Here is a 22,766-nt window from a genome sequence, read left to right as displayed (position 1 = left end):
CTCGTGTTGTGACATTAAAAGCAGTGGCTCATATATGCAAATTAGCTTAGAGCCCGCTGTTTCCCTCGCGTAGATTGTATGGCCTGCAGAGATTTTTTTTTGTTTTTATTTCATCGAATTTTGTGTTGCTCACAAATTGCAGCACCTTCTAAGCATAATTAAGGCCATAAATCATGGTCTTTTCCGAATGTACTTCTGACCAAAGAACACCTTTTGCGTTCTTCTGGAGATATTTCCATACAACTTTCATCCTCTAACAACTATTTCTTTCTATCTAATCGAGAAAGGCAATACCAATTTTCATAAATTTAACTTACAATGTTTTTTAATGTAACAAAGTATTATCTTAAAAATTTTCATCCCGTTTTGCACTCCTTTAGTGTTTGAAATTTCAGAAACTTTGAAACGCGTATTTTTTTCTTTCCAAGTGATAAGTCAATGGTCATATATGTAGCATTAAAAATCCTCCAGTAGTTGTTTGGTAGTTATTTACTTTAAAAAAATCCTCCACCAACTATTTCACTTCCTTAGTGGTTGAATTCCCAAAAATGCTGGTACACATATTTTTTGTTTTCTGACTGCGAAACCAAATACCGATTTTCGTAGTTCTAGCTTCAAAATTCCCTTAATGGCGACATGCTTTAAAAAGTCTTTCATCCCTTATTTCACCCTCTTAGGAGTGGAATTTCGGACAAACCCTTCTTAGACGATGCCTACACAAAAAGGTTTACAACCTCTCAAAACTTGGAGTTTCCATCCTTAGGGTTTTGGGATTGGCAACGATGAGACAGTGAATCACTCTGGTCCTATTCCCCCCCCCCCCCCCCCTCCCCCCCCCCCCCCCCGCCCCAGAGGAGTCGAATTTACGGAAACGGTGAAACACGTATTTTTCATCTCTAGCCGAGAAGCCAAACACCAGTTTTCAAAGGTTTAGCTTTAAAAACGCGTAGTGGCATATGCGAGAAGTTTATTTATTACAACAGTGCAGCAAGCATTCAGGAGGAATTGTGGGAAAGGATCGACACAAAAACAGAGCATTGAGCGTTTGTGTCCACAATTTAGGGACTTTATTTTTCTCTATGAACGGTGAAGTAACGATCAAACAGATTGCCGGATGCAATCGAGGGGGAAAAAAAAAGTAACGGTACTCGCATGCAGCAAACTGTGTGGAAGATTTTTCGACTCGGCTATGTTTCAGATCGTACCGCCTGCAACTAGTACTACAATTAAAACTGAAAGATTATGGTTGGAGCCTTTAATTGTGCATCAGAAAGCAGTAAGCACTTGAGAAGGAAGATTTCGCTTGCAAGCTGATATTTAGCTGCGAAGCAACCTTCCGTTTACATGCAAAAGTAAATCGCCATGACGAGAGACCATGGGACGTGGAAAATCCTCACGAAACTGAATGAGATTCACGGAAGGTTAATGTGTTCTGTGTAATGTCACAGATGTAGCTAAACGGAATGTTTTTCTTCTGTGAGAAGACTGTGACGGGTACTCCTTACATCGATATGTTTCAGTTCTGATTATTGCCACAACTGACTGCTGTCTCCGGGAATTTCATATTCCAAAAACACTGGAAACCCCTCATCGGTGCTTGTATGTGGAATACTTTGAAAAAGATAGATCTTAGAAAACGAATGAATCATTTATAGTGGCCCTGTACGTCTTAATTATTTAAAAATGAAGTAAGTTAAAAGAATTGTAAAAGTATTCGAATGCTGGTCTAGAACATAATCTGACATGAATACAATAGTAGTCAAGTGACATAGTTGAGGAAGGATAAAGCAGAGGTGGTGTATGGCTCTTCTGATGTTCGTAGCTGGTTGGATTAGGTTGATGGTAAGAATAGATTGGCGAGAGTGTTGCACTTATTTAAGTGTGTTCGGTGTTACCAATTTTTTTATATATATACCTATTCGGAAGTTGCTCATTTACCAGTATATCAGTATGCAATTTTGTGACTTTTTAAGCATTGAATGCTAGTAAAGTTAACAGTGACTGAAAACTACAAAGGGACTTGGATGAAGTTGGTAAGCATTAGGAATTTGTGCTGCATATTCGAATTAGTGCACTGCACAAGGACCCTGACTCATAGTATTCATTGCGAACACTATGCTTGCTGTGTCAGGACAGTTATTCCTGATTCGATTTATAGCACGGTGCGTAGCATTTCGCTGCTAAAGGCCACCAACGACAGTAAATTAGTGCCTTTTGAGAATAAAATGATAGTCGCATATAATAGTATGATTAGCGTACGTCGATGTCGTGACGTATTATAGCCTTTGTTTCCTTTGGAGAGTACATCAACACTCTCACGGATTATAAGCTTTGTTTCCTGTTTCATTTTTATATGTTCATATGGTTTATGCATCATTCACTTACTGTTCTCTTAGTCCTCATAGTTAATTATTAGGTGTTTTCGGGTCGTGCACTCACTCTCTAGTGAATTGGTAGCAGCAAATAATTTCAGGCCGGGCGGTTCTAGGCGCTTCAGTCTGGAACCGCGCGACTACTTCGGTCGCAGGTTCGAATCCTGCCTCGGGCATGGATGTGTGTGATGTCCTTAGGTTAGTTGGGTTTAAGTAGTTCTAAGTTCTAGGGGACTGATGACCTCAGATGTTAAGTCCTATAGTGCTCAGAGCCATCTGAACCAAATAATTTCATTTGAGGAATAATTTGTAATTCTTCTCGTGAGATTTCCTTTTGTGCCTTACCATTTCCAATTTGGTCACCGAAATCAGAAAATCTATTGTGAACTTATTGATAGGTTGTTTATCTGTCGATACGTTGATCACCTAGGGCTCCACATTTGGTACATGTTAATATGAATAAGAGCCACCACACCTATATTAAGGTATATTTAATATGTCTCGAACGGTTTCATTAGGTGAAAATCCTCAGGTAACCAACTTACGGTCTTGCGGTTTCAACGACAAGTCTACGACTTCTCACGTAACGCAGTTTACTGGAAAAAAACGGTTATGTCATAATGAATGTGCCTTAACACAGCTGTTGTGCTTCTTAGTAACAGCACGTTGAAATAACTTGCGTAAGCAGTCTATGTTTAATGCTGTGGGCATCCTGCCTATTTTGGCGCTCGTAAGTTAGTAAAAAAGGGCGCTGCCTACCTTCACAATCATAATACACAACAACACTGCCGAAGACTGGAAGTACATGAGTTGTTCAGGATCTCTTCTGCGTCTTTTGGGTTCACCTCGCCCTGTCTTTAAATTCTCTGATAATTATAAAATTTATAGACCAGTCAAATACAAATCTAATACAGTAACTACATATCACATGCACCACGAACGTTGAAAGAATGCGTGTCCTTTTTCCACATTTTATTTTCATTGTGGAATGCGTGTAAATCTGACCTTCATTCTTGATTAAACGAAGGATGCTTCCATAATGAGAAACAGTGTTCAATTATTATTTAACAATCGCGTTTGTGCCCCTCATTGCCAAAGCGACATGCGAATTCATATACTGCGAAGACAAATAGTTTTCATCTAGGAAAAAGATCAAGTAGCGTCTCACATTTGCTGTAAATGCTTTCGCATTGTTGATCTCATGTTTCATCGAAACTATTACATTTTGACAATAAAATATAGAAAATTAACTGAAACACTTACTGTCTGATTGGACATGAGAGGCGCTTGTATGGCTGTCATTGTGATACAATTTCAATTGTAAATTATCTTAAAAAATTAGTTTCTACCTTCATACTGTAATACGAACTGCGGCATATGTTGAAAAATTCTTTTGTACCATTTTACTCATAGAACTGGTTCCACGATTGTTTTAATGGAATAGCCAAAGAATCAGTGTCTACTACGTACTTGGTGCGTTGTGCTATCTCTTCTCCTCCTAAACAAATTTTTCCGATGGTAACGCAGGAAAATAGCGTAACACACTTTATTGCACTCCTAAACCTAAGGTGTTTCGGTGAGGCAACGTCGGGAGCGGTACTCTGAAAATGGTGGGACACAGTATAAGTTTAAAAACTTGCTTGTAACAGTTCTTGTAAATTTTTCCCGTTCTGTTTCTCCGCTGGTCAACCTGAAATCACACTTCATTAGAAGTTTCGTCCAACAAATGTGGTAAATGGAAATGTCATGTGGTTAGAGCCTCCCGTCGGGTAGACAGTTTGCCTGATACAAATCTTTCGAGTTGACGCCACTTCGGCGACTTGCGTGTCGATGGGGATGCAATGATGATGATAAGGCCAACACAACATCCAGTCCCTAAGCGAAGAAAATCTCCGAGACAGCCGGGAATCCTACCTGGGCAGGTAGGTATGACATTCCGTCGCGTTGACCACGCAGCTGCCACGGGCGGAAAACAAATGTTGTAGAATGATAATAATGTTAAATGAGCTGAAACCTAGAATAGCATATCCATTTCTCTCTCTTGTAACGCTTGCTATAGATCACGTCGTTGTTTACGGATGCTGGTGTATCCCTTGCTATACTCCACTGTTTGCTATAGTTCCTTGCAGGTTTTCTGTGGTCAAGACCCTATTCAATCTGTGCTCAGGGCGTAACCATTGTCCCTGTTAATATAAAATAAAATTCCTCCACATCCTACATTAAAAGTTATGAATAATTCTAGACGTGCTCAGCAGCTAGTACGTTAGGACACATTGAAGATGAAAGCGGATCACAAATTTGATTAGCTTTTCTGTCATTTCTTTACCATGTAAAGTAATAGTAACTGTATACAGTAATCAACGCTGGTGATACCAATCACACACGGACGTAGTACCGGTATCTTACTCAATCATGATTTCTGTACGTCACAAGGATGAATGAAATACACTATGTGATCAAAAGTATCCGGACACCTGGCTGAAAATGATTTGCAAGTTCGTGGCGCCCTCGATCGGTGAAGCTGGAATTCAGTATGGTGTTAGCCCACCCTTGGCCTTGATGACAGTTTCCATTATCGCCGGTACACGTTTAATCAGGTGCTGGAAGGTTTCTTGGGGAATGGCAGTACATTCTTCGCAGAGCGCTGTACTAAGGAGAGGTATCGATGTCGTCGGTGAGGCCTGGCACGAAGTCGGGGTTCCGAAACATCCCAAGGGTGTTCTATAGGATTCAGATAAGACCTCTGTGCAGGCCAGTTCATCAAAGGGATGTCATTGTTGTGTAACCACTCTGCCACAGGCCGTGCATTATGAACAGATGCGCGATCGTGTTGAAAGATACAATCGTCATCCCCGAATTGTTTTCAATAGTGGGAAGGAATATGGTGCTTAAAACATCAGCTTAGATCTGTGCTGCGACAGTGCCGCGCAAACAATAATGGGTGCAAGCCCCCTCCATGAAAAACACGAACACACCATAACACCAGCGCCTCGGAATTTTAGTGTTGGCACTACAAACGCCGGCAGATGACGTTCACCGTGCATGCGCCAAACCCACACCCTGCCATCGTATCGATGCATTGTGTACCGTGATTCGTCACTCCACACAACGTTTTTCCACTGTTCAATGGTCCAATGTTTAAGCTCCTTACACCAAGCGAGGCGTCGTTTGGCATTTACCGGCGTGATGTGTAGCTTATGAACAGCCGCTCGACCATGAAATCCAAGTATTCTCACCTCCCGCGTAACTGTCACAGTACTTGCAGTGAATGCTGACGGGGTTTGGAATTCCTGTGTGATGGTTTGGATAGATGTGTGCCTAGTACACATTACAACCCTCTTCACTGTTGGCGGTCTCTGTCAGTCAACAGACGAGGTCGGTCTGTACGCTTTTGTGCTGTATGTGTCCCTTCACGTTTCCACTTCACTGTCACATCAGAAACAGTGGACCTAGGAATGTCTAGGAGTGTGGAAATGTGTTGTACTGACGTATGACACAAGTGGCATCCAATCAGCTGATCACGTTCGAAGTCCCTGAGCTCCGCGGAGTGCCCAGTTCTGCTCTCTCACGATGTTTAATGACTGCTGAGGTCACTGATATGGAGTACCTGGCAGCAGGTGGCAGCACAATGCACTTAATATGTAAAACTTATGTTTTTGGAGGTGTCCAGATACTTTTGATCACATAGAGTACGTTTAAATTTCACAGTACACTTCCACTGAGAGTGTCTCAACACCAGTTAAATCTGTAACGATTTCAAGATGTTGAGTATCTTGCTTGTACATCAGACGCTAAGGGTAAGCCGACTTGAAAAACTGACCCATTCTAATCGGCTGTGCACAACGTCGTGATCGCGTGTGCCTAATCAGATCAAAACATTACAGCTATGATAAACAAATCAGTAAGTAATAAGGACGAAAATTGTACAAATATTTTACTCCGCCTTCTTCCTACGTTAAGTGGTAGGGCCAATCAAACATAAACAAGGTAAATAAATATAATACGAAAATTTGAGTAACTCATAGCATATCAGTGAAGTTGTATCTAAATTCGGTCACCATTCCTATTGGGCAAACTGTGTTCATTAATCATTTGGTTATCAGAACAGGAAGTTAGTACGTAACTCATCTGAATGAACGTCTCCTGACGAAAATGATATTTGCAAGCGAAACCAGCTGAAAACAGTGTACGAATTAATAGGGAGATATGCCAGCTATAGTTTAATTTAATAAAGAAAGGCAAATATAATAAACACAAAAAGTGCAAATATTCATAACGAAAAAATTCTACATAGTGAGAACTCTGTTACACCCAGAATTGCGTAACATCACACTAATATTTAAGTACACGGAAAATACTCAATAACTTTGCATATAAATGTGACAGAATCAATGTTTCAATAATTTAGGAATTTTTCATGAATTAAAATTCAGCGCAGCTGCAAAGCATCAATACGAATCACCAAGTAAACGTCTGAAATTACTTTCACAAAATAAATCAAGATACAAAAAATTCTGAAAATACAGTTTTAATTCCCCGATAACATAGTATTTACATTATTTTGTTACTACTTTTATTCAAACTATAATTATTTGTATTGTTACCGATTGTTGTTTCTGAAAGACTTTTCTGACTTACCGAGGTGTCATTAATTAATAATTTACGCCATTTTTCAACAAAACAGAACTAGCAAATCTCTTTACATGGGTTTCATTAATTGGTGAAATTGATCTTCATGAGTGACACTCGGTTATATTACAATATGAAACGTCGGGAAGCAGAAGTTTTAGATGTTATCGGTATTATTTAGCACAATTTCTCCAAAGGTAAAAAAATGTTCTCTGACAGTTCCAAGACACTCCAGTTTTGTACTTGTCAATGGGCTGCATCATCAAAGCGAAAACGTGATATGGATGTGACAAAACGAACACATGCCTGATCGCTGACGTCAAGCACCCAGGTGAGAAAACACACGCGCACAAAGAGGAGGGTTCCAGGCCTGTCGAGCGCCAAAGATAGTTATCCATACTACGCATCAATGCATGAATTACCAAACAACATTGAGTACGTTAAACAATTATATAACGCTGCCATTTAATTGAAGTCCATGTAAGTGAAATCTGTGTATCATTTTAAAAAATCTATTGTTGTAATGTATTACGTCTTAATTAATGAAGCGCTAAATGCGTACATTACTTGGGTTCCATTATCATAGTATTAACATTGCAATGTTTCACATGTACATCTATAGCATCCTTGAAATAATGTGACAACCGAACTTACAACAAAATGATGGAAATGAATACCTTCCCGTTAGTTTATTCAATGATATTTTTAAAAACAACAGGCATTATACAAAATTCAGAAAACTGTACTACTTCGAGAAGCTGCTGAGTACCAGTAAAACGGTATTATAGCAGCACATATTTCGGTTTGAACGTGTGTTGTTAACTTCTGATCTATAATAATTTTTTTCTTGTATGTGCTTACAATTAATGATGTATACAACACAGAAAAAAAAGCTTCAACCCAGCAAAAATAACAAAAATTTCAAATGGATAACATAACGTCAAAGAAAATGTTAAAGATGGTCTTAAATAACAGATTTTCATTTATAACTTTTCACAGTCTACACGTGTTATCATATTTTGTGTTTCAATGTCACGTTTTAAATTTCTGAAATGTCTGGAAGTAGTAAGGATCATGCAAAGACATATCGCACACCAAGTGTACAGCAGGCACAAAATAGGATAAAGAACAACCCAAAGAAATGAAACAGTGAGGCAGACATAACGACATATAATTCAATGGTCTTTCATACAAGTTTACTTCGCTCGACACTATAAGTTCTTAGCCCAAATTCTTTTTTTATTCGAACAGCTAATCTCGCCTTCCTGAATCCGATTCTGTGTTGTTCCGCAAAGGATTGGCTGTTTGCAGTCAGTACTGCACTTACACTGGGTTTCGGTAATTCTGTTTCGAATATGGTTTCTTGGTAAGATGCAGCTGAAGATGGCTGGTAATAGTCCTCGTCAGCTCATCATAAACATGTCTGTAAATGTAATAATATTGTCTGAAAGCTTTGGATGTGATTTTGCTGTACAGTCTCTGTGTTGTTACTGATGGAAGTGGAATGGAAGGAACGTGGGAGATGATGTACGGTGGTATGTGGTCCATTCCTCTCGAACTGCACCAAGAGTATTTGGCATTCCCATCCACCGTACGGATCATTACACTGCTAATAAATTCTGTCATTTCATAAGGTATAACGGAGAGGATTGGTATTCAGCTTCGAACCTTAAAGTAAAATCTTTCAATTAAGATCGCCTTCGTTAACTTTTTGTAGTCCTGTCTTCCTCAGTTGCATGTAATATTACGGTATATCAATAATTTTTACTTATGGATCGTCTGACAGCAACTGAATAAAACACAATTTTAGTGCCATACGCGTTTCGCCTTTATTTTCTGCAAGGCATCATCAGTGGCAGGTTGCGTGGACAATTTCTTACATATTATGCTCCTGTTGCATTTTATGTGTTGTTCTTCTTCTTATGAACGCCAATTTGCGGTTTTTTCCACATTCGACAGCACTCTGAACTGAATGCTTGTTTTAATGCAATTGAAAAACATTGCATTAAAACAAGCATTCAGTTCACAGTGCTATCGAATGTGGAAAAAAACCGCAAATTGGCGTTCATAAGAAGAAGAACAACACATAAAATGCAACAGGAGCGTAATATGTAAGAAATTGTCCACGCAACCTTCCACTGATGATGCCTTGCAGAAAATAAAGGCGAAACGCGTATGGCACTAAAATTGTGTTTTATTCAGTTGCTGTCAGACGGTCCATAAGTAAACATTATTAATATACCGTAATATCGCCTTCGTTACTTTCTGACCCAACTAACGTGCAAACATTTTAGCAACTACAAAGGTTCGAAACAATTACGTCAATTCGGAGTGTCATCTCAATGTAGCGGCCAAGCACATGCTGCCTAGTTAGGTTACTGAACAGTTAATACACTCTTACATTGTATTCAAAAATACGTGCTACGTTGTGTAACATTTAAATGAGAAAAAGAGTCACAGTAAGCTGCTTATTGGTGTTTAATATCACTTTTTGTTCTGAAAATGGCGGACGGCGGTGCGACATCGTTGCATCGAATCCACAAGAAATCGTAAGTATGGGGAAGTCATCCTTACCCTGGCCGCTCAACTCAATCCATAGTCAACAGAGGAAGTTCAGAGCTGCTTCCAAGATGCGCAAATCCGTCTCGTTTGTGTTCCAAATGTTTATAATTGGCTTGAGGATAAGGTGTGGCAGCACGGAAAGGAGGTTACGAAAACAGTCTCATGACGGCGAAGTGTTACTCAAAGCAGTAAGACGCAAATTCCGATATCTCGTCGTTTCTTTAGACTGCTTCTTTTTGCCGTAGTTATCTTTGAACAAGTTATGACTTGTCATTTGGAAACGTCACTGATACTGAGACACACTTGAGTGAGTAAACGAATTAACCTCTGAAATACAGATGCCGTGAAATTGCGGCGCAAACAGGGAGAAAAAACGCCTATAACAACGAGTACAGAAACATTCATCAAGCCATTCACCCTGCTGGACGACGTAGTTTGCATTGACAGTGTAACACTGAAGTTGACGTATCGTGGCACGAAAGAGTCGTTGGTCGTGTCCAGGCCCCAAGATCAAGGTGCTCGAGCCTCTGATAACTCAATACTGCGTGCTGATGCCACCTGGACAATCGATGTGATCAGGTAGCGTAACGCGAAGTGGGTTAACATGAGAGATGGATGAAGAGACACAGACAGAGTAGGGGACATGAGACAGAGGAATGGGGACATTGTATATACTCAATTAGCCAGGCGCACATCTGATCTGCATGCCGAATCTATGGCAGTTGGTTCTGTTATAATCTCAATGTTAGGAGAGTTTTCCGCAGTTTATACATCCATCTATTCAAAAGTTAAGATAGTCCAAACCCCCGCTCCCTCCCACAGAAACAAACACAGATACTGTCAGAGAATGAAAAGAAAAGCACAAAACAGACACGACTACCACCTTAGCGTGGCAACTACGGTTCATTCAACCACCAATGAAGCAACCATAAGTGACAGATGCGCGAGGCGTCGTCATGAGTGCATACCAAAAGACCGTGAGTAACAACAATGGTAAGGAGGTTGGAAAATGATATTTGAAGCAAGAATAATAAATTTTGAAATACAATGTTCGAAAAAGATTTTGCTAAAAAAATACAGCACCGCCGCTATTGTGCTCTGTAGAGGATACAATGTACTTTACTATATGAACAGTGTCGGTTAAATAATACCTTGTCAAGGAACTTGAAAAAAAAATTATGTGACCTCATGCTGGCTATTTACAGGTTCGTAAATAACTATTCATTTCCTTTCAAGAATTTCTCTCTCTTTATTGACTATCGACCAATGCATATTTCCATTCTCTAGAGATGGAAAATTGTTAAGACATTAAAGAAACACTGTTAATTTACAAATATCACGCATTCCCATGGAAGTAGGCCTTATGTTTCAAGGTACAAGATGGTAAATGAGTGACGAAGCTTGACTTAAACGTTGTAAGATTTTTAGTCTATTTTTGGTATTCAAGAAAAGTGAGATGGCCTCTAATTACATTCAAAGTGTCATACTTGATATCTGTGTAATGGATATTTTCAAACAGAAGATTTCAGAAGTCGATATGTAAGGCCACATAGGTTTAGAGTACAAGCAATGTGATCTTTGACCGCTAGTAGTATTGTCGTTGCTGTAGTATTCTAAGAGAAGCTAGTATGAGCTGGGTGTTGGTAAAGCTACGAAGTGGTGGGAAACAGATTGCAGACAGCAGATATAAAGATATATGGGTTGACGAATTGGAAAATATGATTTGGTAAAGACTATTTCGAGTAAACGTTTTCCAGGTACTGTTGCTGCTTCTGTGTTTGCCTGCTCTTAAGTTCTTACGTGTTCGACAAAGGGTAAGTCAGAGTAAGTTTTTCCTTTATTGATTACGGTTAGTTAGCTTCATTATTTAGGCACGATTAAGCAAAGTTACAGTTCACGTGTCCTACATTTACGACTTGTATGGCAGAGTAATATTTTTTTATAAAAAGTAATTGTCAAGGAATGACTTTCAGTATTCACAATATGGTTTTCTTTCATTTAACAATTGTACAATTGTACAATTTTTTATTTTGTGTGTCGCCGCATTGCATTTAGCGTGTGACGTAACGGGCGAATTGAGGCGCCCGGCAGCAAACACGTGGTGGCGGACGTTAGCCGGACGAGAGGGGTAACCACAGCGCATGGTCCAGCCGCGTGGCTGAGAATTCCACTGTGACGCTGGTTTGACGAAGGAGACACGCCGGGAGTGCCAAAGATGGCGGACTTTGTGAAACCTTAATGGCAGACATTTCGCAATTCGTATAGAAATTAATGATAGCCAGATGAATCATGATACCTCAATAAGAAACATGTACATTAACATTATTTCCACGACGATTCTGATGGTGTAATTAGATTCTCAATATCTTTATTAGTTTAAAGTTTAGTACCTGACTAAATTATACAAGTAGCACCCAGGAACGAATTTCCAAAATATAAACGCTTCATCCGATTTTGTCGATCGCAGTGTCTTTAGAAAGCTATTAGTGTAAACATAAGTTGGTATGAATTACAGGCAAGTAACGTGAATAGTATATGAGTTATTGGAGGGCAAAGTTGCCGATTACTATCGATCGCGTCAGGCCATAAGTACTCCACAGTTACACGAAAAAACGGTAGCAGCATGCTTATAAATACGTTTATTCATCTATGTCTTTGTCTATATCCGATAAATACTATTCATGAAGAAATTGGTTAAACGTTTGCTGTGTTTTAGAAAGCACGGAGACATTAGGCTACTGGCCTACCTTTAGTTCTATTCCTTTGATATATGTTTATTTAATTTGTTTATGTATCTAATAATGTGTTTATGGTCCAGCCGTAGGAATATTTATTTAATTTCTAGTTATTTAAATGTAACCCCTGTATTTCGTATGTGTTTTATGTTTGTGAGTGTACTTTAATTTAGAGACGTGGAGGGGGCGCTCTAGCCAATCACAGCGCTCGTTACTAAGGGAGGCGACTACCGAAGTTCGGAACAGGCAGTTCTGGAGAGTACGGGAGAGGACACGGAAAGTGCTGGACGTGATGGTGCGACGGGAGTCGGAGGAGAGACTTGGAGAGTGTGGAGTGGTTTGGGCCTGGTCGCGGAAGTTAGAAATACTTTGGAGTGCCGACTGGTGCACTTGTGAGACTTCCGTGGTTTCTACAGTGAAGACGTAGTGTGCATTTAGAAGTGAATATCTCGAGAGCTGTGTTGCTGTTCATAACTAATTACGTGTAGTAGGAGTCTATTGTTTCCCTGTTATTCAACTTATATTTTATTTAAATGCTGGACCATCAACACCAATAAGTATTTTGCAGAAATATACCGCCTTCTCAAAAGTACTTCTACTATCGTACTCAACCTTTAAAGTCATTAAGTTAGTACCTGTATATTTTCTTTAATTGCAATTTTTCATTTATAAATTTGTATTTTACATTCATAATTCGCAATTTCCGAGCGATAGAAACCTTAGACCATTCAATATATTTGTGTATTATTATTGTATACTGTAGTCTCAGTAGTATTTGGCCCACAATGCGACAACTACGTATCTCAGCCCCTAGACAATGAAACAAGTCAAAATTTTAATATTGCAACTCTGCGTCGCAGAGTACGTAGTTGAAGGCCGCTACACACCACACCAGTTCACATTTACTGTGAAAGCCCCCAAGCGGAACAATAGTGGCTCGAAGTAAAGCGTCATCTACTTAGTATAGTTGCGCGTCTTTGCAAAGCACTACGCAAGGCTTTCTTTTCATTAGCTAGTTTGTTACTGTGGTGCCCTTTTATGTCCACGTCTTTGAGCAGTACCGAATTTCCGTTGCCGCAGGTAAGCCAAATAAAATTTTTTGGTGTCAGTTTTACATCGGTCAGGAAACAATAGGGTCATTCATAGTTTGGTGTTGTATTTCAAAATTAATGACAGTAATGTTTACATAAAGTGCAGTTTTAAATGACATGCTGCGTTATATTTGTGTGAGTATTACTATAATTTGTATTTTTATGTAAAATTTTTATTCTGTTAGCTTTGTGTATTGAAACTGAATGACACATATTGTGACGTCACCATGGTGGTACTGTTGACTGCACTGCACAACGCAGAGTTTCACGGGACAGCTCATGTACTTTACAGTATTGGGTTTCTAATTTATTTGGTGGAAGTTAATTGCAAAATAGGTATACAGCTGTCAGTCTGAGATAATTTGGCGACTCAGATAGCGTTTTCACTAATTTTACCATTTGCACTATTCAGGACAGCAACACAGATACACGAAGGTTAAGGTAGGAAGGCAGCCCAGGTTTAGTTCACAACAAATAAACTTTTTCTAATCAGAAAAGTTACACCGTCAACACGATATGTAACTAGTTTTCACGAATATACAAAATTTTACTCACCATAAAGTAGTGTAACAGAAGAAGTAACATTATGTTCCAAATAGTTTTAATGTATTATACAGCAGTTAAACGTGTAGAACTCTGCATATTTGCAAACACTCTACAAAGCACAGTCTCATGGCTTACAACAGAAAAAATGCCAGGAAACCGCATGCGATTGTCTGTAGAGTTCATTCCATCACGTGATTCTAAAACTGAGCACTAGGTTGAAATCAAATTTACGTAGAACCACTGCCCTCTACCATTTAATACAGCCAGTAATCTAATTTAAAAGTTTAATTACCCACTGAAATATTAGATGCACTATCTTGATTGTACCTGAACCATTGTTGAAGTACGAAATAATGTGATGTACATAATTCATAACGTATATCTGCGAATGTAATGTGCACGGATTGATTTCAGTTTCTTTCCCTTATATTTTTCGTATGACGAGTTATAGCTCAAATGCAAAATCTGGCGTTGTGTGAACTACCAAATCTGTCCACCAATTCGAATACTTGTGTGTGGGGCATATTATTTCTAATTCATGCCCATTTATGTAAAATAAGTTAAGAACGACTACCAACAATTGGGCTACATCCCATCGAAGTAGCACTGTTAACATAGTAATATGACAGTGTATGAAAACAGTAATTTGAGTATGGATGAAATAGTAATCATGGTGTTTGTGTGCTAAATTCATTGCAGCCGCACTTCTATAAAGATGAACAAACGTACTAACTCAGTCTTAATTCTTCATAAGCATTCAGTTAGTGCTACGTATAAACATATGACAGAACCGTTCTGTTACAAGCTGAAAACACATTGCTTTAGTTTCCACTTTGGTTCACTTTTTATGACCGATCCTGTATTATAAAGTTTATAATACTTGATTGTCTCGTATGCTTGGAAACAAATTGATCGTGACGTCCTAAATCGAAAGTAATAACCGGAACTGGAAGTTTTCAGGTAAAAGAGAAAACAATGTCTGTTGCAAGCGTTTCGAGCAGTTAGTGCATGTTCAGATCATCTACAATAAAAACAATACTGTTACATGACAGTTTATTACCGGAGCCGTCTAACACTGATTAATAAGATAGCTAAGCTAAAGGTGAGAACTAATGTAATTCACTTGCCTTGAACAACTCAGACCTCTTAGTCATATTCAAAGGTCACTGATACGACTGCGTTAAAGCAAAAACCTCAGTCGTCAAATATGGCTTTATAGAATGGCAAGTGAAAACCTCTAAATTCAGGCGTAATTTTACAACATTAATAACAAATTAAATCAGCATACGCTCGAGATTAGGAACCAAGAGAGGTGCTCACCATGCCACGGCAATACGTGGTGCAAACATAGGATAGCGCTCACAGTCATGTACCACAGTGGTTAACTAATACCGCTCTAGATCACTTATATGCTGAAGCGAGTGAGCCACACACTATACTGACGTGAGAACGCAACTTAATAAAAGCACCGAGTGGTGGCGCTGATAGTCAGCAGGGATTGAAATGACGTAAATACTAAACAGAGCCAATTAAAAATGAAGGGACACGATAAAAATATTCTTAAAATTTAAAAGTGGATGAACTAGTGGTGACACAAAAAATAAACTATTTCAGTGACTGGCAACTATTAAGATGGACTGTAATGTCAGTGTAAATGAACAGAGAAGGAGAAGGGAGGAGAGGGGGATGGATGGGAGATGGTAAACATGTGGAGGTAGAGGATAGAAGAAAAAGGTGAAAAAGAAAATAACTTAAAAATTTTTAGGGTTCACGAACAAACTTTTGAAACCAGATTGTTGTTACTTGCTGCAGGTAATCTGAAGATTTGTGAAACGCGTCATTACTAACGAAATATTACCAACGGAGCCTGTTTTCCGATTTCCGAACCGTGAACCCTTGTTACTGTATGATGACAGAGTGGAATGATGCGTATAGAAGTGAAAAAAATTCTCGTTTTTTAATGCCTCTGCAACACTTTATTGCTTTTGTAAAGCGCTACTATATATAAATGTATTTCACAGACCAAAGCTACGTAATTACTGATAGTGGAGACTGTTCTCCGTATATGCAACAAACCATTGTTTTTTTTTTCTTTTCTGTGTCGCCTCCCGGCTATCAGTAAATCATAGCGCTATTGTCGGTGGTAACTGAATCGTTATTGAAACGTCGGAGGCGTCGCCTACGCACCGCACGCAGACGCGAACGGGACGCGCGCCAGCGGAGAGCGCACGGCCCATAATATGAGCGCCGCCGGCTGCGCAGCTTATGCAGGATTAGCGTGCTGCAATGAGAATTCCGGCCCGGGATAATTGGACGGCTCGAACCAGGGGAGTCCAACGCTGCGCGCCGCCTGTTGGCGCACAGCGAGCCAGGCTCCAGGCGTTTCCTGCTTCTGCTGCTGCTGCTGCTGCTCACACGGAGCAAGATTCGCCGCAAGTTTGCGAGATGGCGGCTATCTTCCATGCCGAAGCTCTCCCACGGTGCAAGATCGGCAGCTAGTTGTGTTGTGATCGGCTGCGTGTTGTATCGAACGAAGATGGCTGCTTCAGGTACAGATGTTCAGAGCAAACTGGCATTATTAGCTCTTTTGGTGCTAAACGATGCAGAAATACATGCTACTGAGAGAAGAAGAAAGAAAGAATGGACGAAAAACCGGATTAAGAGGAGAAACGCTGGGAAAGGTGTGCTCTCCATGCTTCATAAAGAGTTGAGGTTAGTTCGCATAACACCTACTTTTGTTTGAAAAGTATCACCATTTCGTTACTGTTTGACTTTATAAATATACCAATAATGACTGTTATATACTACTTTATTTTATAGGATAGAAGATCGCACATCCTTTGCAAATTTTATTCGAATGGATGTATCGGTATTTGAAGAACTGCTTCGTATGGTTTTGCCTTTGATTCAGAAGAAAGACACCGTGATGCGTCAGGCAATTACGGCACGGGAAAGGTAAGTGCAATATCATATGTTCGAAACAGAAAGTTAATTTTTATTTATAATCCATTGTAATTTTACGATCAATCTGAGACATGTTTATTATGCGTCTCTAGGCTTGCTGTCACACTGCGTTTCCTAGCGACCGGAAACACTTACAAAGATTTGGCCTATTCTACACGAATAGCGAACAACACGCTCTCCCGTATGATACCAGAGACTTTGACGGCCATAGCAAGCGTGTCAGGAGATAATGCGATACAGGTAAGCTCGAGATAAATGCTATAAGTATTTGCCACGATTTTGTACTTGGTACGGCACGACTGTGAAGTAAAATGTAATTTGCAGTGTCCACGTGATCCTGCCGAGTGGAAAGTAATAGAAGATGGGTTCCACAGCCTCTGGCAATTCCCGCATTGCATTCGAGCACTTGATGGGAAACATGTCAAGTTTAGGCCTCTGCGCTCTGATGGTTCATCATTCAGAAACTACAAAGGTCACGACAGCATAGTTCTTTTAGCTCTAGTAGATGCTAAATATAAATTTTTGTTTGTGGACATTGGCAGAAATGGAAGAATGAATGATGGTGCAATATTCAGAGAGAGTGCCTTGTTCGTGAAACTCATGGATGGTTCATTAAATTTGCCACCAAAGTCTCCACTTCCAGGTAGTGACATCTGTGTTCCCTACATGTTTGTGGCAGATGATGCTTTTGCGTTAAAGGAAAATTTAATGAAACCATATCCTGAACGTGACATGACACCTGAAAAAAGAATTTTTAACTACAGAATTTGTAGAGCACGTAGAGTTGTGGAAGATGCCTTTGGCATAATGTCAAACAAATTCAGAATTTTGCTGCAGACTATTCCACTATCTGTTTCCAAAGTAGAGCTCATTACAAAAGTGTGTTGCTTGCTACATAATTTTGTACTTGCCAGAAACTCTCAAGGATATATCCCTCCAAATGTAGATGAATTACCATGTCTTCCTGGCATTGCTACTCAGGGTGCAAATCATAGTGCAGCCAGTGCAAGAGAGGTGAGACAACATCTGACATGGTATTTCAATACTGTTGGCAGAGTTCCATGGCAGGAAAGGTGTGTTCAGGAAGGTAACAGACAATGGTTTACTATGTTTCTGAAACATTACCTTATTCATTGTTTCATTTTCAGTCCTTTGGCATATTGACAGTGTGTGTGTGTGTGTGTGTGTGTGTGTGTGTGTCTGTGTGTGTGTGTGTGTGTGTGTGTGTGTGTGTGTGTGAGAGAGAGAGAGAGAGAGAGAGAGAGAGATAAAGATAAAGATAAAGATAAAGATAGAGATAAAGATAGAGATAGAGATAGAGATAGAGATAGAGATAGAGATAGAGATAGAGATAGAGATAGAGATAGAGATAGAGATAGAGATAGAGATAGAGATAGAGATAGAGATAGAGATAGAGATAGAGATAGAGATAGAGATAAATTTATATGTATCTAGAGAGAGAGAGAGATAAATATGAAATTATATGTATCTCAAGCAATGATTGGAACCTGTGCAAGACCTTGCAAAAATCTGATCTTATTTTGTATAACAGCTCCACAATTAATTACCTGGGACATGTAAAGAGCCACGATTATGAAATAATATTTTTCTTTGATGGTTATGAAGAAGGTATGGAAAGACCTACTACACATTTATGTACCCCAAATTAACAGTTTCGGAAGATAATTTTGTGCTGACTGTATTTGTGGTAGTAAGGTACTGCACAATATTTTTTTCTGATTGATAGCACTTGGATTTATATGCTTATTTTTATTTTACTTATTTATTCATTCATCGAAGGATCATCTAACAATTATCTGGTATTTGTCACCATAATACAATGGAAAGACATAGTTTGTAAATATACATATATGTGCAGATATAAGTATGCTTTTGGGATAGGACAGCTGATTGGTTGTGGCCTTGACAGAACCTTGATGAGGGGTAACATAAATCAGGATGGCCAAATAGGGCCTGCTCCAACCTCTAAAATATGAGGTTACTATTTTAACAGTTGGATTGGCTCATCTGTTTAGCCCCTATTGTACAATGTTCTTTGATTTAAGTACTGTCTGTTCCAGGTAAGTTATAATACAAATGTGGTTTTACTGTTCACTTTTGGACACGGAACAGCATTTAGTGACAACTCTGGATCACAAATTTGCTGCTTTACACCTTGCTCTAACTTTAGTCTGCTTGGAAAACTGGCTCCACACTGGTAGACATACTTCTTTTCCCACCTTTGTCCTGAGTCTTCATCCCCTGTTATTCACTTCAGATATTGGCAGAGGATTACAGTATTTTACGGTGTTGGGATGATGATGTTATCCCATATTACTATTAACCACTTCCATTAACACTGTATCAGTGATTCCCAACCTTTGTGAAACAATGTTTCTGCATGGAGTCAGATATTAGCTACTACCATTGCACACCAATTTTTGTTGCTACTACTTTTTGATAACCTCTTTTTTTTGTAGAATGATGTTGGTAGTCTCAGAACAATATGTTAAAATTGGTTCATTGTACTCCTGTTTGTAAACCAGTTGATTTTTAGACTCCTTGCGTTTGAAATACCAGTAACTAGAAGACAACACTTTGCTACTGTTCTGCGTGTGAACTGAATAATAATAATAATAATAATAATAATAATAATAATAATAATAATTTGTGTGGCACAATGGCAAAGTGCCTTTCTTTTGATGTGATGCCACTTCGGCAACTTGCACATTCCTAATCTAATCCTGTTATCAAGATGGGACATGTCATTTTTGGCAGCTCCTCACATCACTGAAAGGGGAATGCTACACTGAAGGCAAACTGAAAATTTTTGTGGTCTGAACAGCCTTAAAATTTGCTTCCTGTTTTCAGGCACACAATCACTAGCCTCCTTTAGCAGTGTAAGAACTATTACCTACTTTCTATTAATTTTGAAGTATGTTTGAAACTGCAAAGAGAATAATGAAGCAATATATGGTTAAGAGAACTATGTACAACTCTGAGAATATATTTAGGCATTTATGAGGTCTCAATGTTGTCATAGATGGCTGCTACAAAGTATGTGCATTTTTTTATCAGTTGCATAAAACTTTCTTAATCAGTATGAATGTATTCAAGAATATTGTCTATATTTGTACTCAGACAATAGGGTCTGTTTTTGTGTGTAAGAGATTTTCTGCTGTTCGTTTCTGGTTTTCTGTTCCAGATGCAGCTACCGATACACCAATTACATGATAGGATTCGTGTTCAAGAATGCTTGTGAAGTGTTCTGAAGGAAATACTGTTACAGTTCATGTGTCCATATTTAAAAAGTGTACAGAACAAAGCAGCAATGTAAAGACATTTTTTACTGTGTGTGTGTGTGTGTGTGTGTGTGTGTGTGTGTGTGTGTGTGTGTGTGTGTGTGTGTGTGTGTGTGTGTGGATTGCGCTAACTGTAGCCATTATAGCCATTATATATGTTATGGGATTATTTGTTTATTAAGTAAATATCAAGCCATCCTGACTTGGGTTTTCGTGGTTTCCCCTTGTCGCTAAGGTGAATACCGGGATGATGTGTCTAAAATGCCACGGCCGACTTCATTCACGAGTGTGTCACATTATGTATTTCTCTGATACAGTTGTTAAATTTTAATAGGCAAATACAATGCATAAACAGAATTGCTTAAAAATATTACTGCTTATTTTACTCCTGTTTCCTATCATGTTAAATTCCTATTGTAATTACTTATCATGCAGACGACTTGTATCTCTGTGTATTATTTAAATATCCCAGGATATTTTAACTGTATTCAATTTCTTAAATACAATTATATGATTAGATATCACAAGATTCCAGCTGCTATTATTTGTCACATAAGTACATGCTTCTTTTGAAATTCATACTATGATTGGCTACATATCTCAACTACTGCATTTATTGGTGACACTCTTGAAGTAATTTACCTACTCAGAGATTTAGAAATCCTTACTATCGACTGGATTCAAAACGGCATATTTTAATTTGTTCTCGTGAAACAGCCTGATCTAAATGTACAGTTGAGTGCAAAGCTTTCATGCAGGCTATGCTAGTACATAGGCAAGTCTGCATAATGTTGTTACCAAATATCTCAAAGTACTTGGGTAATTTGCTTCAAATTTTTACACTGTCTAATGAACATCTGGATAAATAGGGGGTGGGGGTGTTACCAACAGTCTATAGCAAGATCTTTACCAATATGTTTTGTATTTTTATCTGATACTCTCATTCATATTGACATAGGCTATTTTTCCTCTTTTTTTTATAAATGTCTTAAGGTTTTCTGCATAAAGTTACTGCAGGAAAGAAATTGCTATGCTGTGAAAATGTACAGCTTAACCTATTCACACAGTGTTTCAGCCAACATAGTCTGGCATGTCTACCGTTATGCAAGTTGTTTCCCCTACCATAAATCTTACTACTTATGTACAATCAAATTATATACTAAATGTGCTGCTAAGTTTTCATAATAGCAAGCATATTTACAGGAAAGAGGCCAGTTGCACTTGTGGGTTATGATTAGAAAACTTTGTAATCCTATTCGTATGCAGATTAAAATTGTGAAATGTCATTGAAATTATTGTCCTCAAAAATTCAGTAGCAGAAGTCTTTAGAATACCCTGTATACCAGTTATCTCAATGGATGCACTTACTCATATTGAGACATTCCAATCAAGGCTCAAGATCATACAGTGGTAAGATATGGATGGGGAGAGAGGGGTGCTAAAGATGTGTATCCAATTCCCACACATATTATACAATTGTCCAGCATTTCTGGGTTTGCTAGTATATAATTATGTTACAGGGATTTTACTTTAGTCATTCCTTTCAGACAATGAGAAAGTTCTGTTTCACTGAATGTCCCCTTTCCTGCATCAGTGTAATGTTTTACTTACTCTTTGAACTATTTTACAATTCTCCTTACTGGACATAGCTTATATGGTTTATTTGGCAGTCTCTTATGTTGACTGCAATGTGGCCACTAGCAGAAATAGCCAAGGCTCTGCCTCGGCTAGTGGAACCCCATGGCAGTGAATGTAACAATATTAGCGGTTTAATTTCGAAATTGGTATTGATAATTGTTCTAGCTATTTCTTATACATCACTTTCTTATTGTGAAGATGCTGATACTTCATGAACAAAGGTTTCTTTGATTTCTTAGTATTGCATTTAATTTACCTTCCTGGAAAATTGCTTTCAAAACTGAAAAAATGGTTTAATATGAAATATGTTGGTAGTACAGCTGGCATTACGATTATTAGAAACTTCACGAGTCAACACTACAGCTTTCTTTATCTACGTTTCCCTTTTTGCATCTGTCATTAGACTTTTACCTTTAATTTCCATTAAATGTTTGAGAGTGCATTTACTGTTGGTAAAGTTGCTGTTCAGCTCCATGAGGATATGCACATAAATCATAAAAATGATCTTGCTAAACAACTGATTTCTGAATCAATTAGCAGAAATATTACCTTTAAATTTGAAGCTCCATTTTCATGTTAAGTGCAGTAAGTGGACAAAGGACCTTATAACACTTCTCGCATTTGTTTCTGGTTACCCTTAAAACAGACTTCTCAAAGCAGTTCAACAAAACATTGTAAACATAAGTACAAATTAAATCTCAGAAGAACTATACAAATATCTACATCAATCCACCTCAATAGAATTTATGTCATTAGTAGAAGATTAATTATTTGTAACTAGTCATACCATTGCTGAAAAAAAGGCTGAAATTTGTTTTTCAGAGACAATTAAATTTTCTCTCTTAAGCCTTTCATAAAATTTCAGGTTTGAGATAAATAGAAGTCTTACAGCAGGGAAAAAACGTTTATTTTATCAATATTTCATAT

At 38.5% G+C, this 22,766-nt stretch overlaps 1 protein-coding gene across 1 annotated transcript; it reads left to right on the top strand.

Moving 5' to 3' along the window:
• Nucleotides 1-16,471: 16,471 nt before the first annotated feature.
• Nucleotides 16,472-20,171, top strand: LOC126484916 (uncharacterized). Its single transcript, XM_050108516.1, has 5 exons — nt 16,472-16,647; nt 16,756-16,890; nt 16,992-17,139; nt 17,224-17,972; nt 20,105-20,171. The coding sequence occupies exons 1-5, from the start codon at nt 16,472-16,474 to the stop codon at nt 20,169-20,171; spliced, it is 1,275 nt and encodes a 424-aa protein (XP_049964473.1).
• The last annotated feature ends 2,595 nt before the right edge of the window (nt 20,172-22,766 follow it).

Source organism: Schistocerca serialis, chromosome 6 (assembly GCF_023864345.2).
Source record: "Schistocerca serialis cubense isolate TAMUIC-IGC-003099 chromosome 6, iqSchSeri2.2, whole genome shotgun sequence".
Classification (NCBI taxonomy): domain Eukaryota; kingdom Metazoa; phylum Arthropoda; class Insecta; order Orthoptera; family Acrididae; genus Schistocerca; species Schistocerca serialis.
This window is presented reverse-complemented; position numbering and strand designations above follow the sequence as displayed.

Bases quoted from the DNA above. Each gene is read 5' to 3' on its own strand.
- LOC126484916 (XM_050108516.1), top strand. From the start codon at position 16,472: ATGGCTGCTTCAGGTACAGATGTTCAGAGCAAACTGGCATTATTAGCT. The intron at 16,891-16,991 runs GTAAGTGCAATA...ATGCGTCTCTAG, and splicing joins GCAATTACGGCACGGGAAAG to GCTTGCTGTCACACTGCGTT. The intron at 17,973-20,104 runs GTGTGTTCAGGA...TTTCTGTTCCAG, and splicing joins AGAGTTCCATGGCAGGAAAG to ATGCAGCTACCGATACACCA.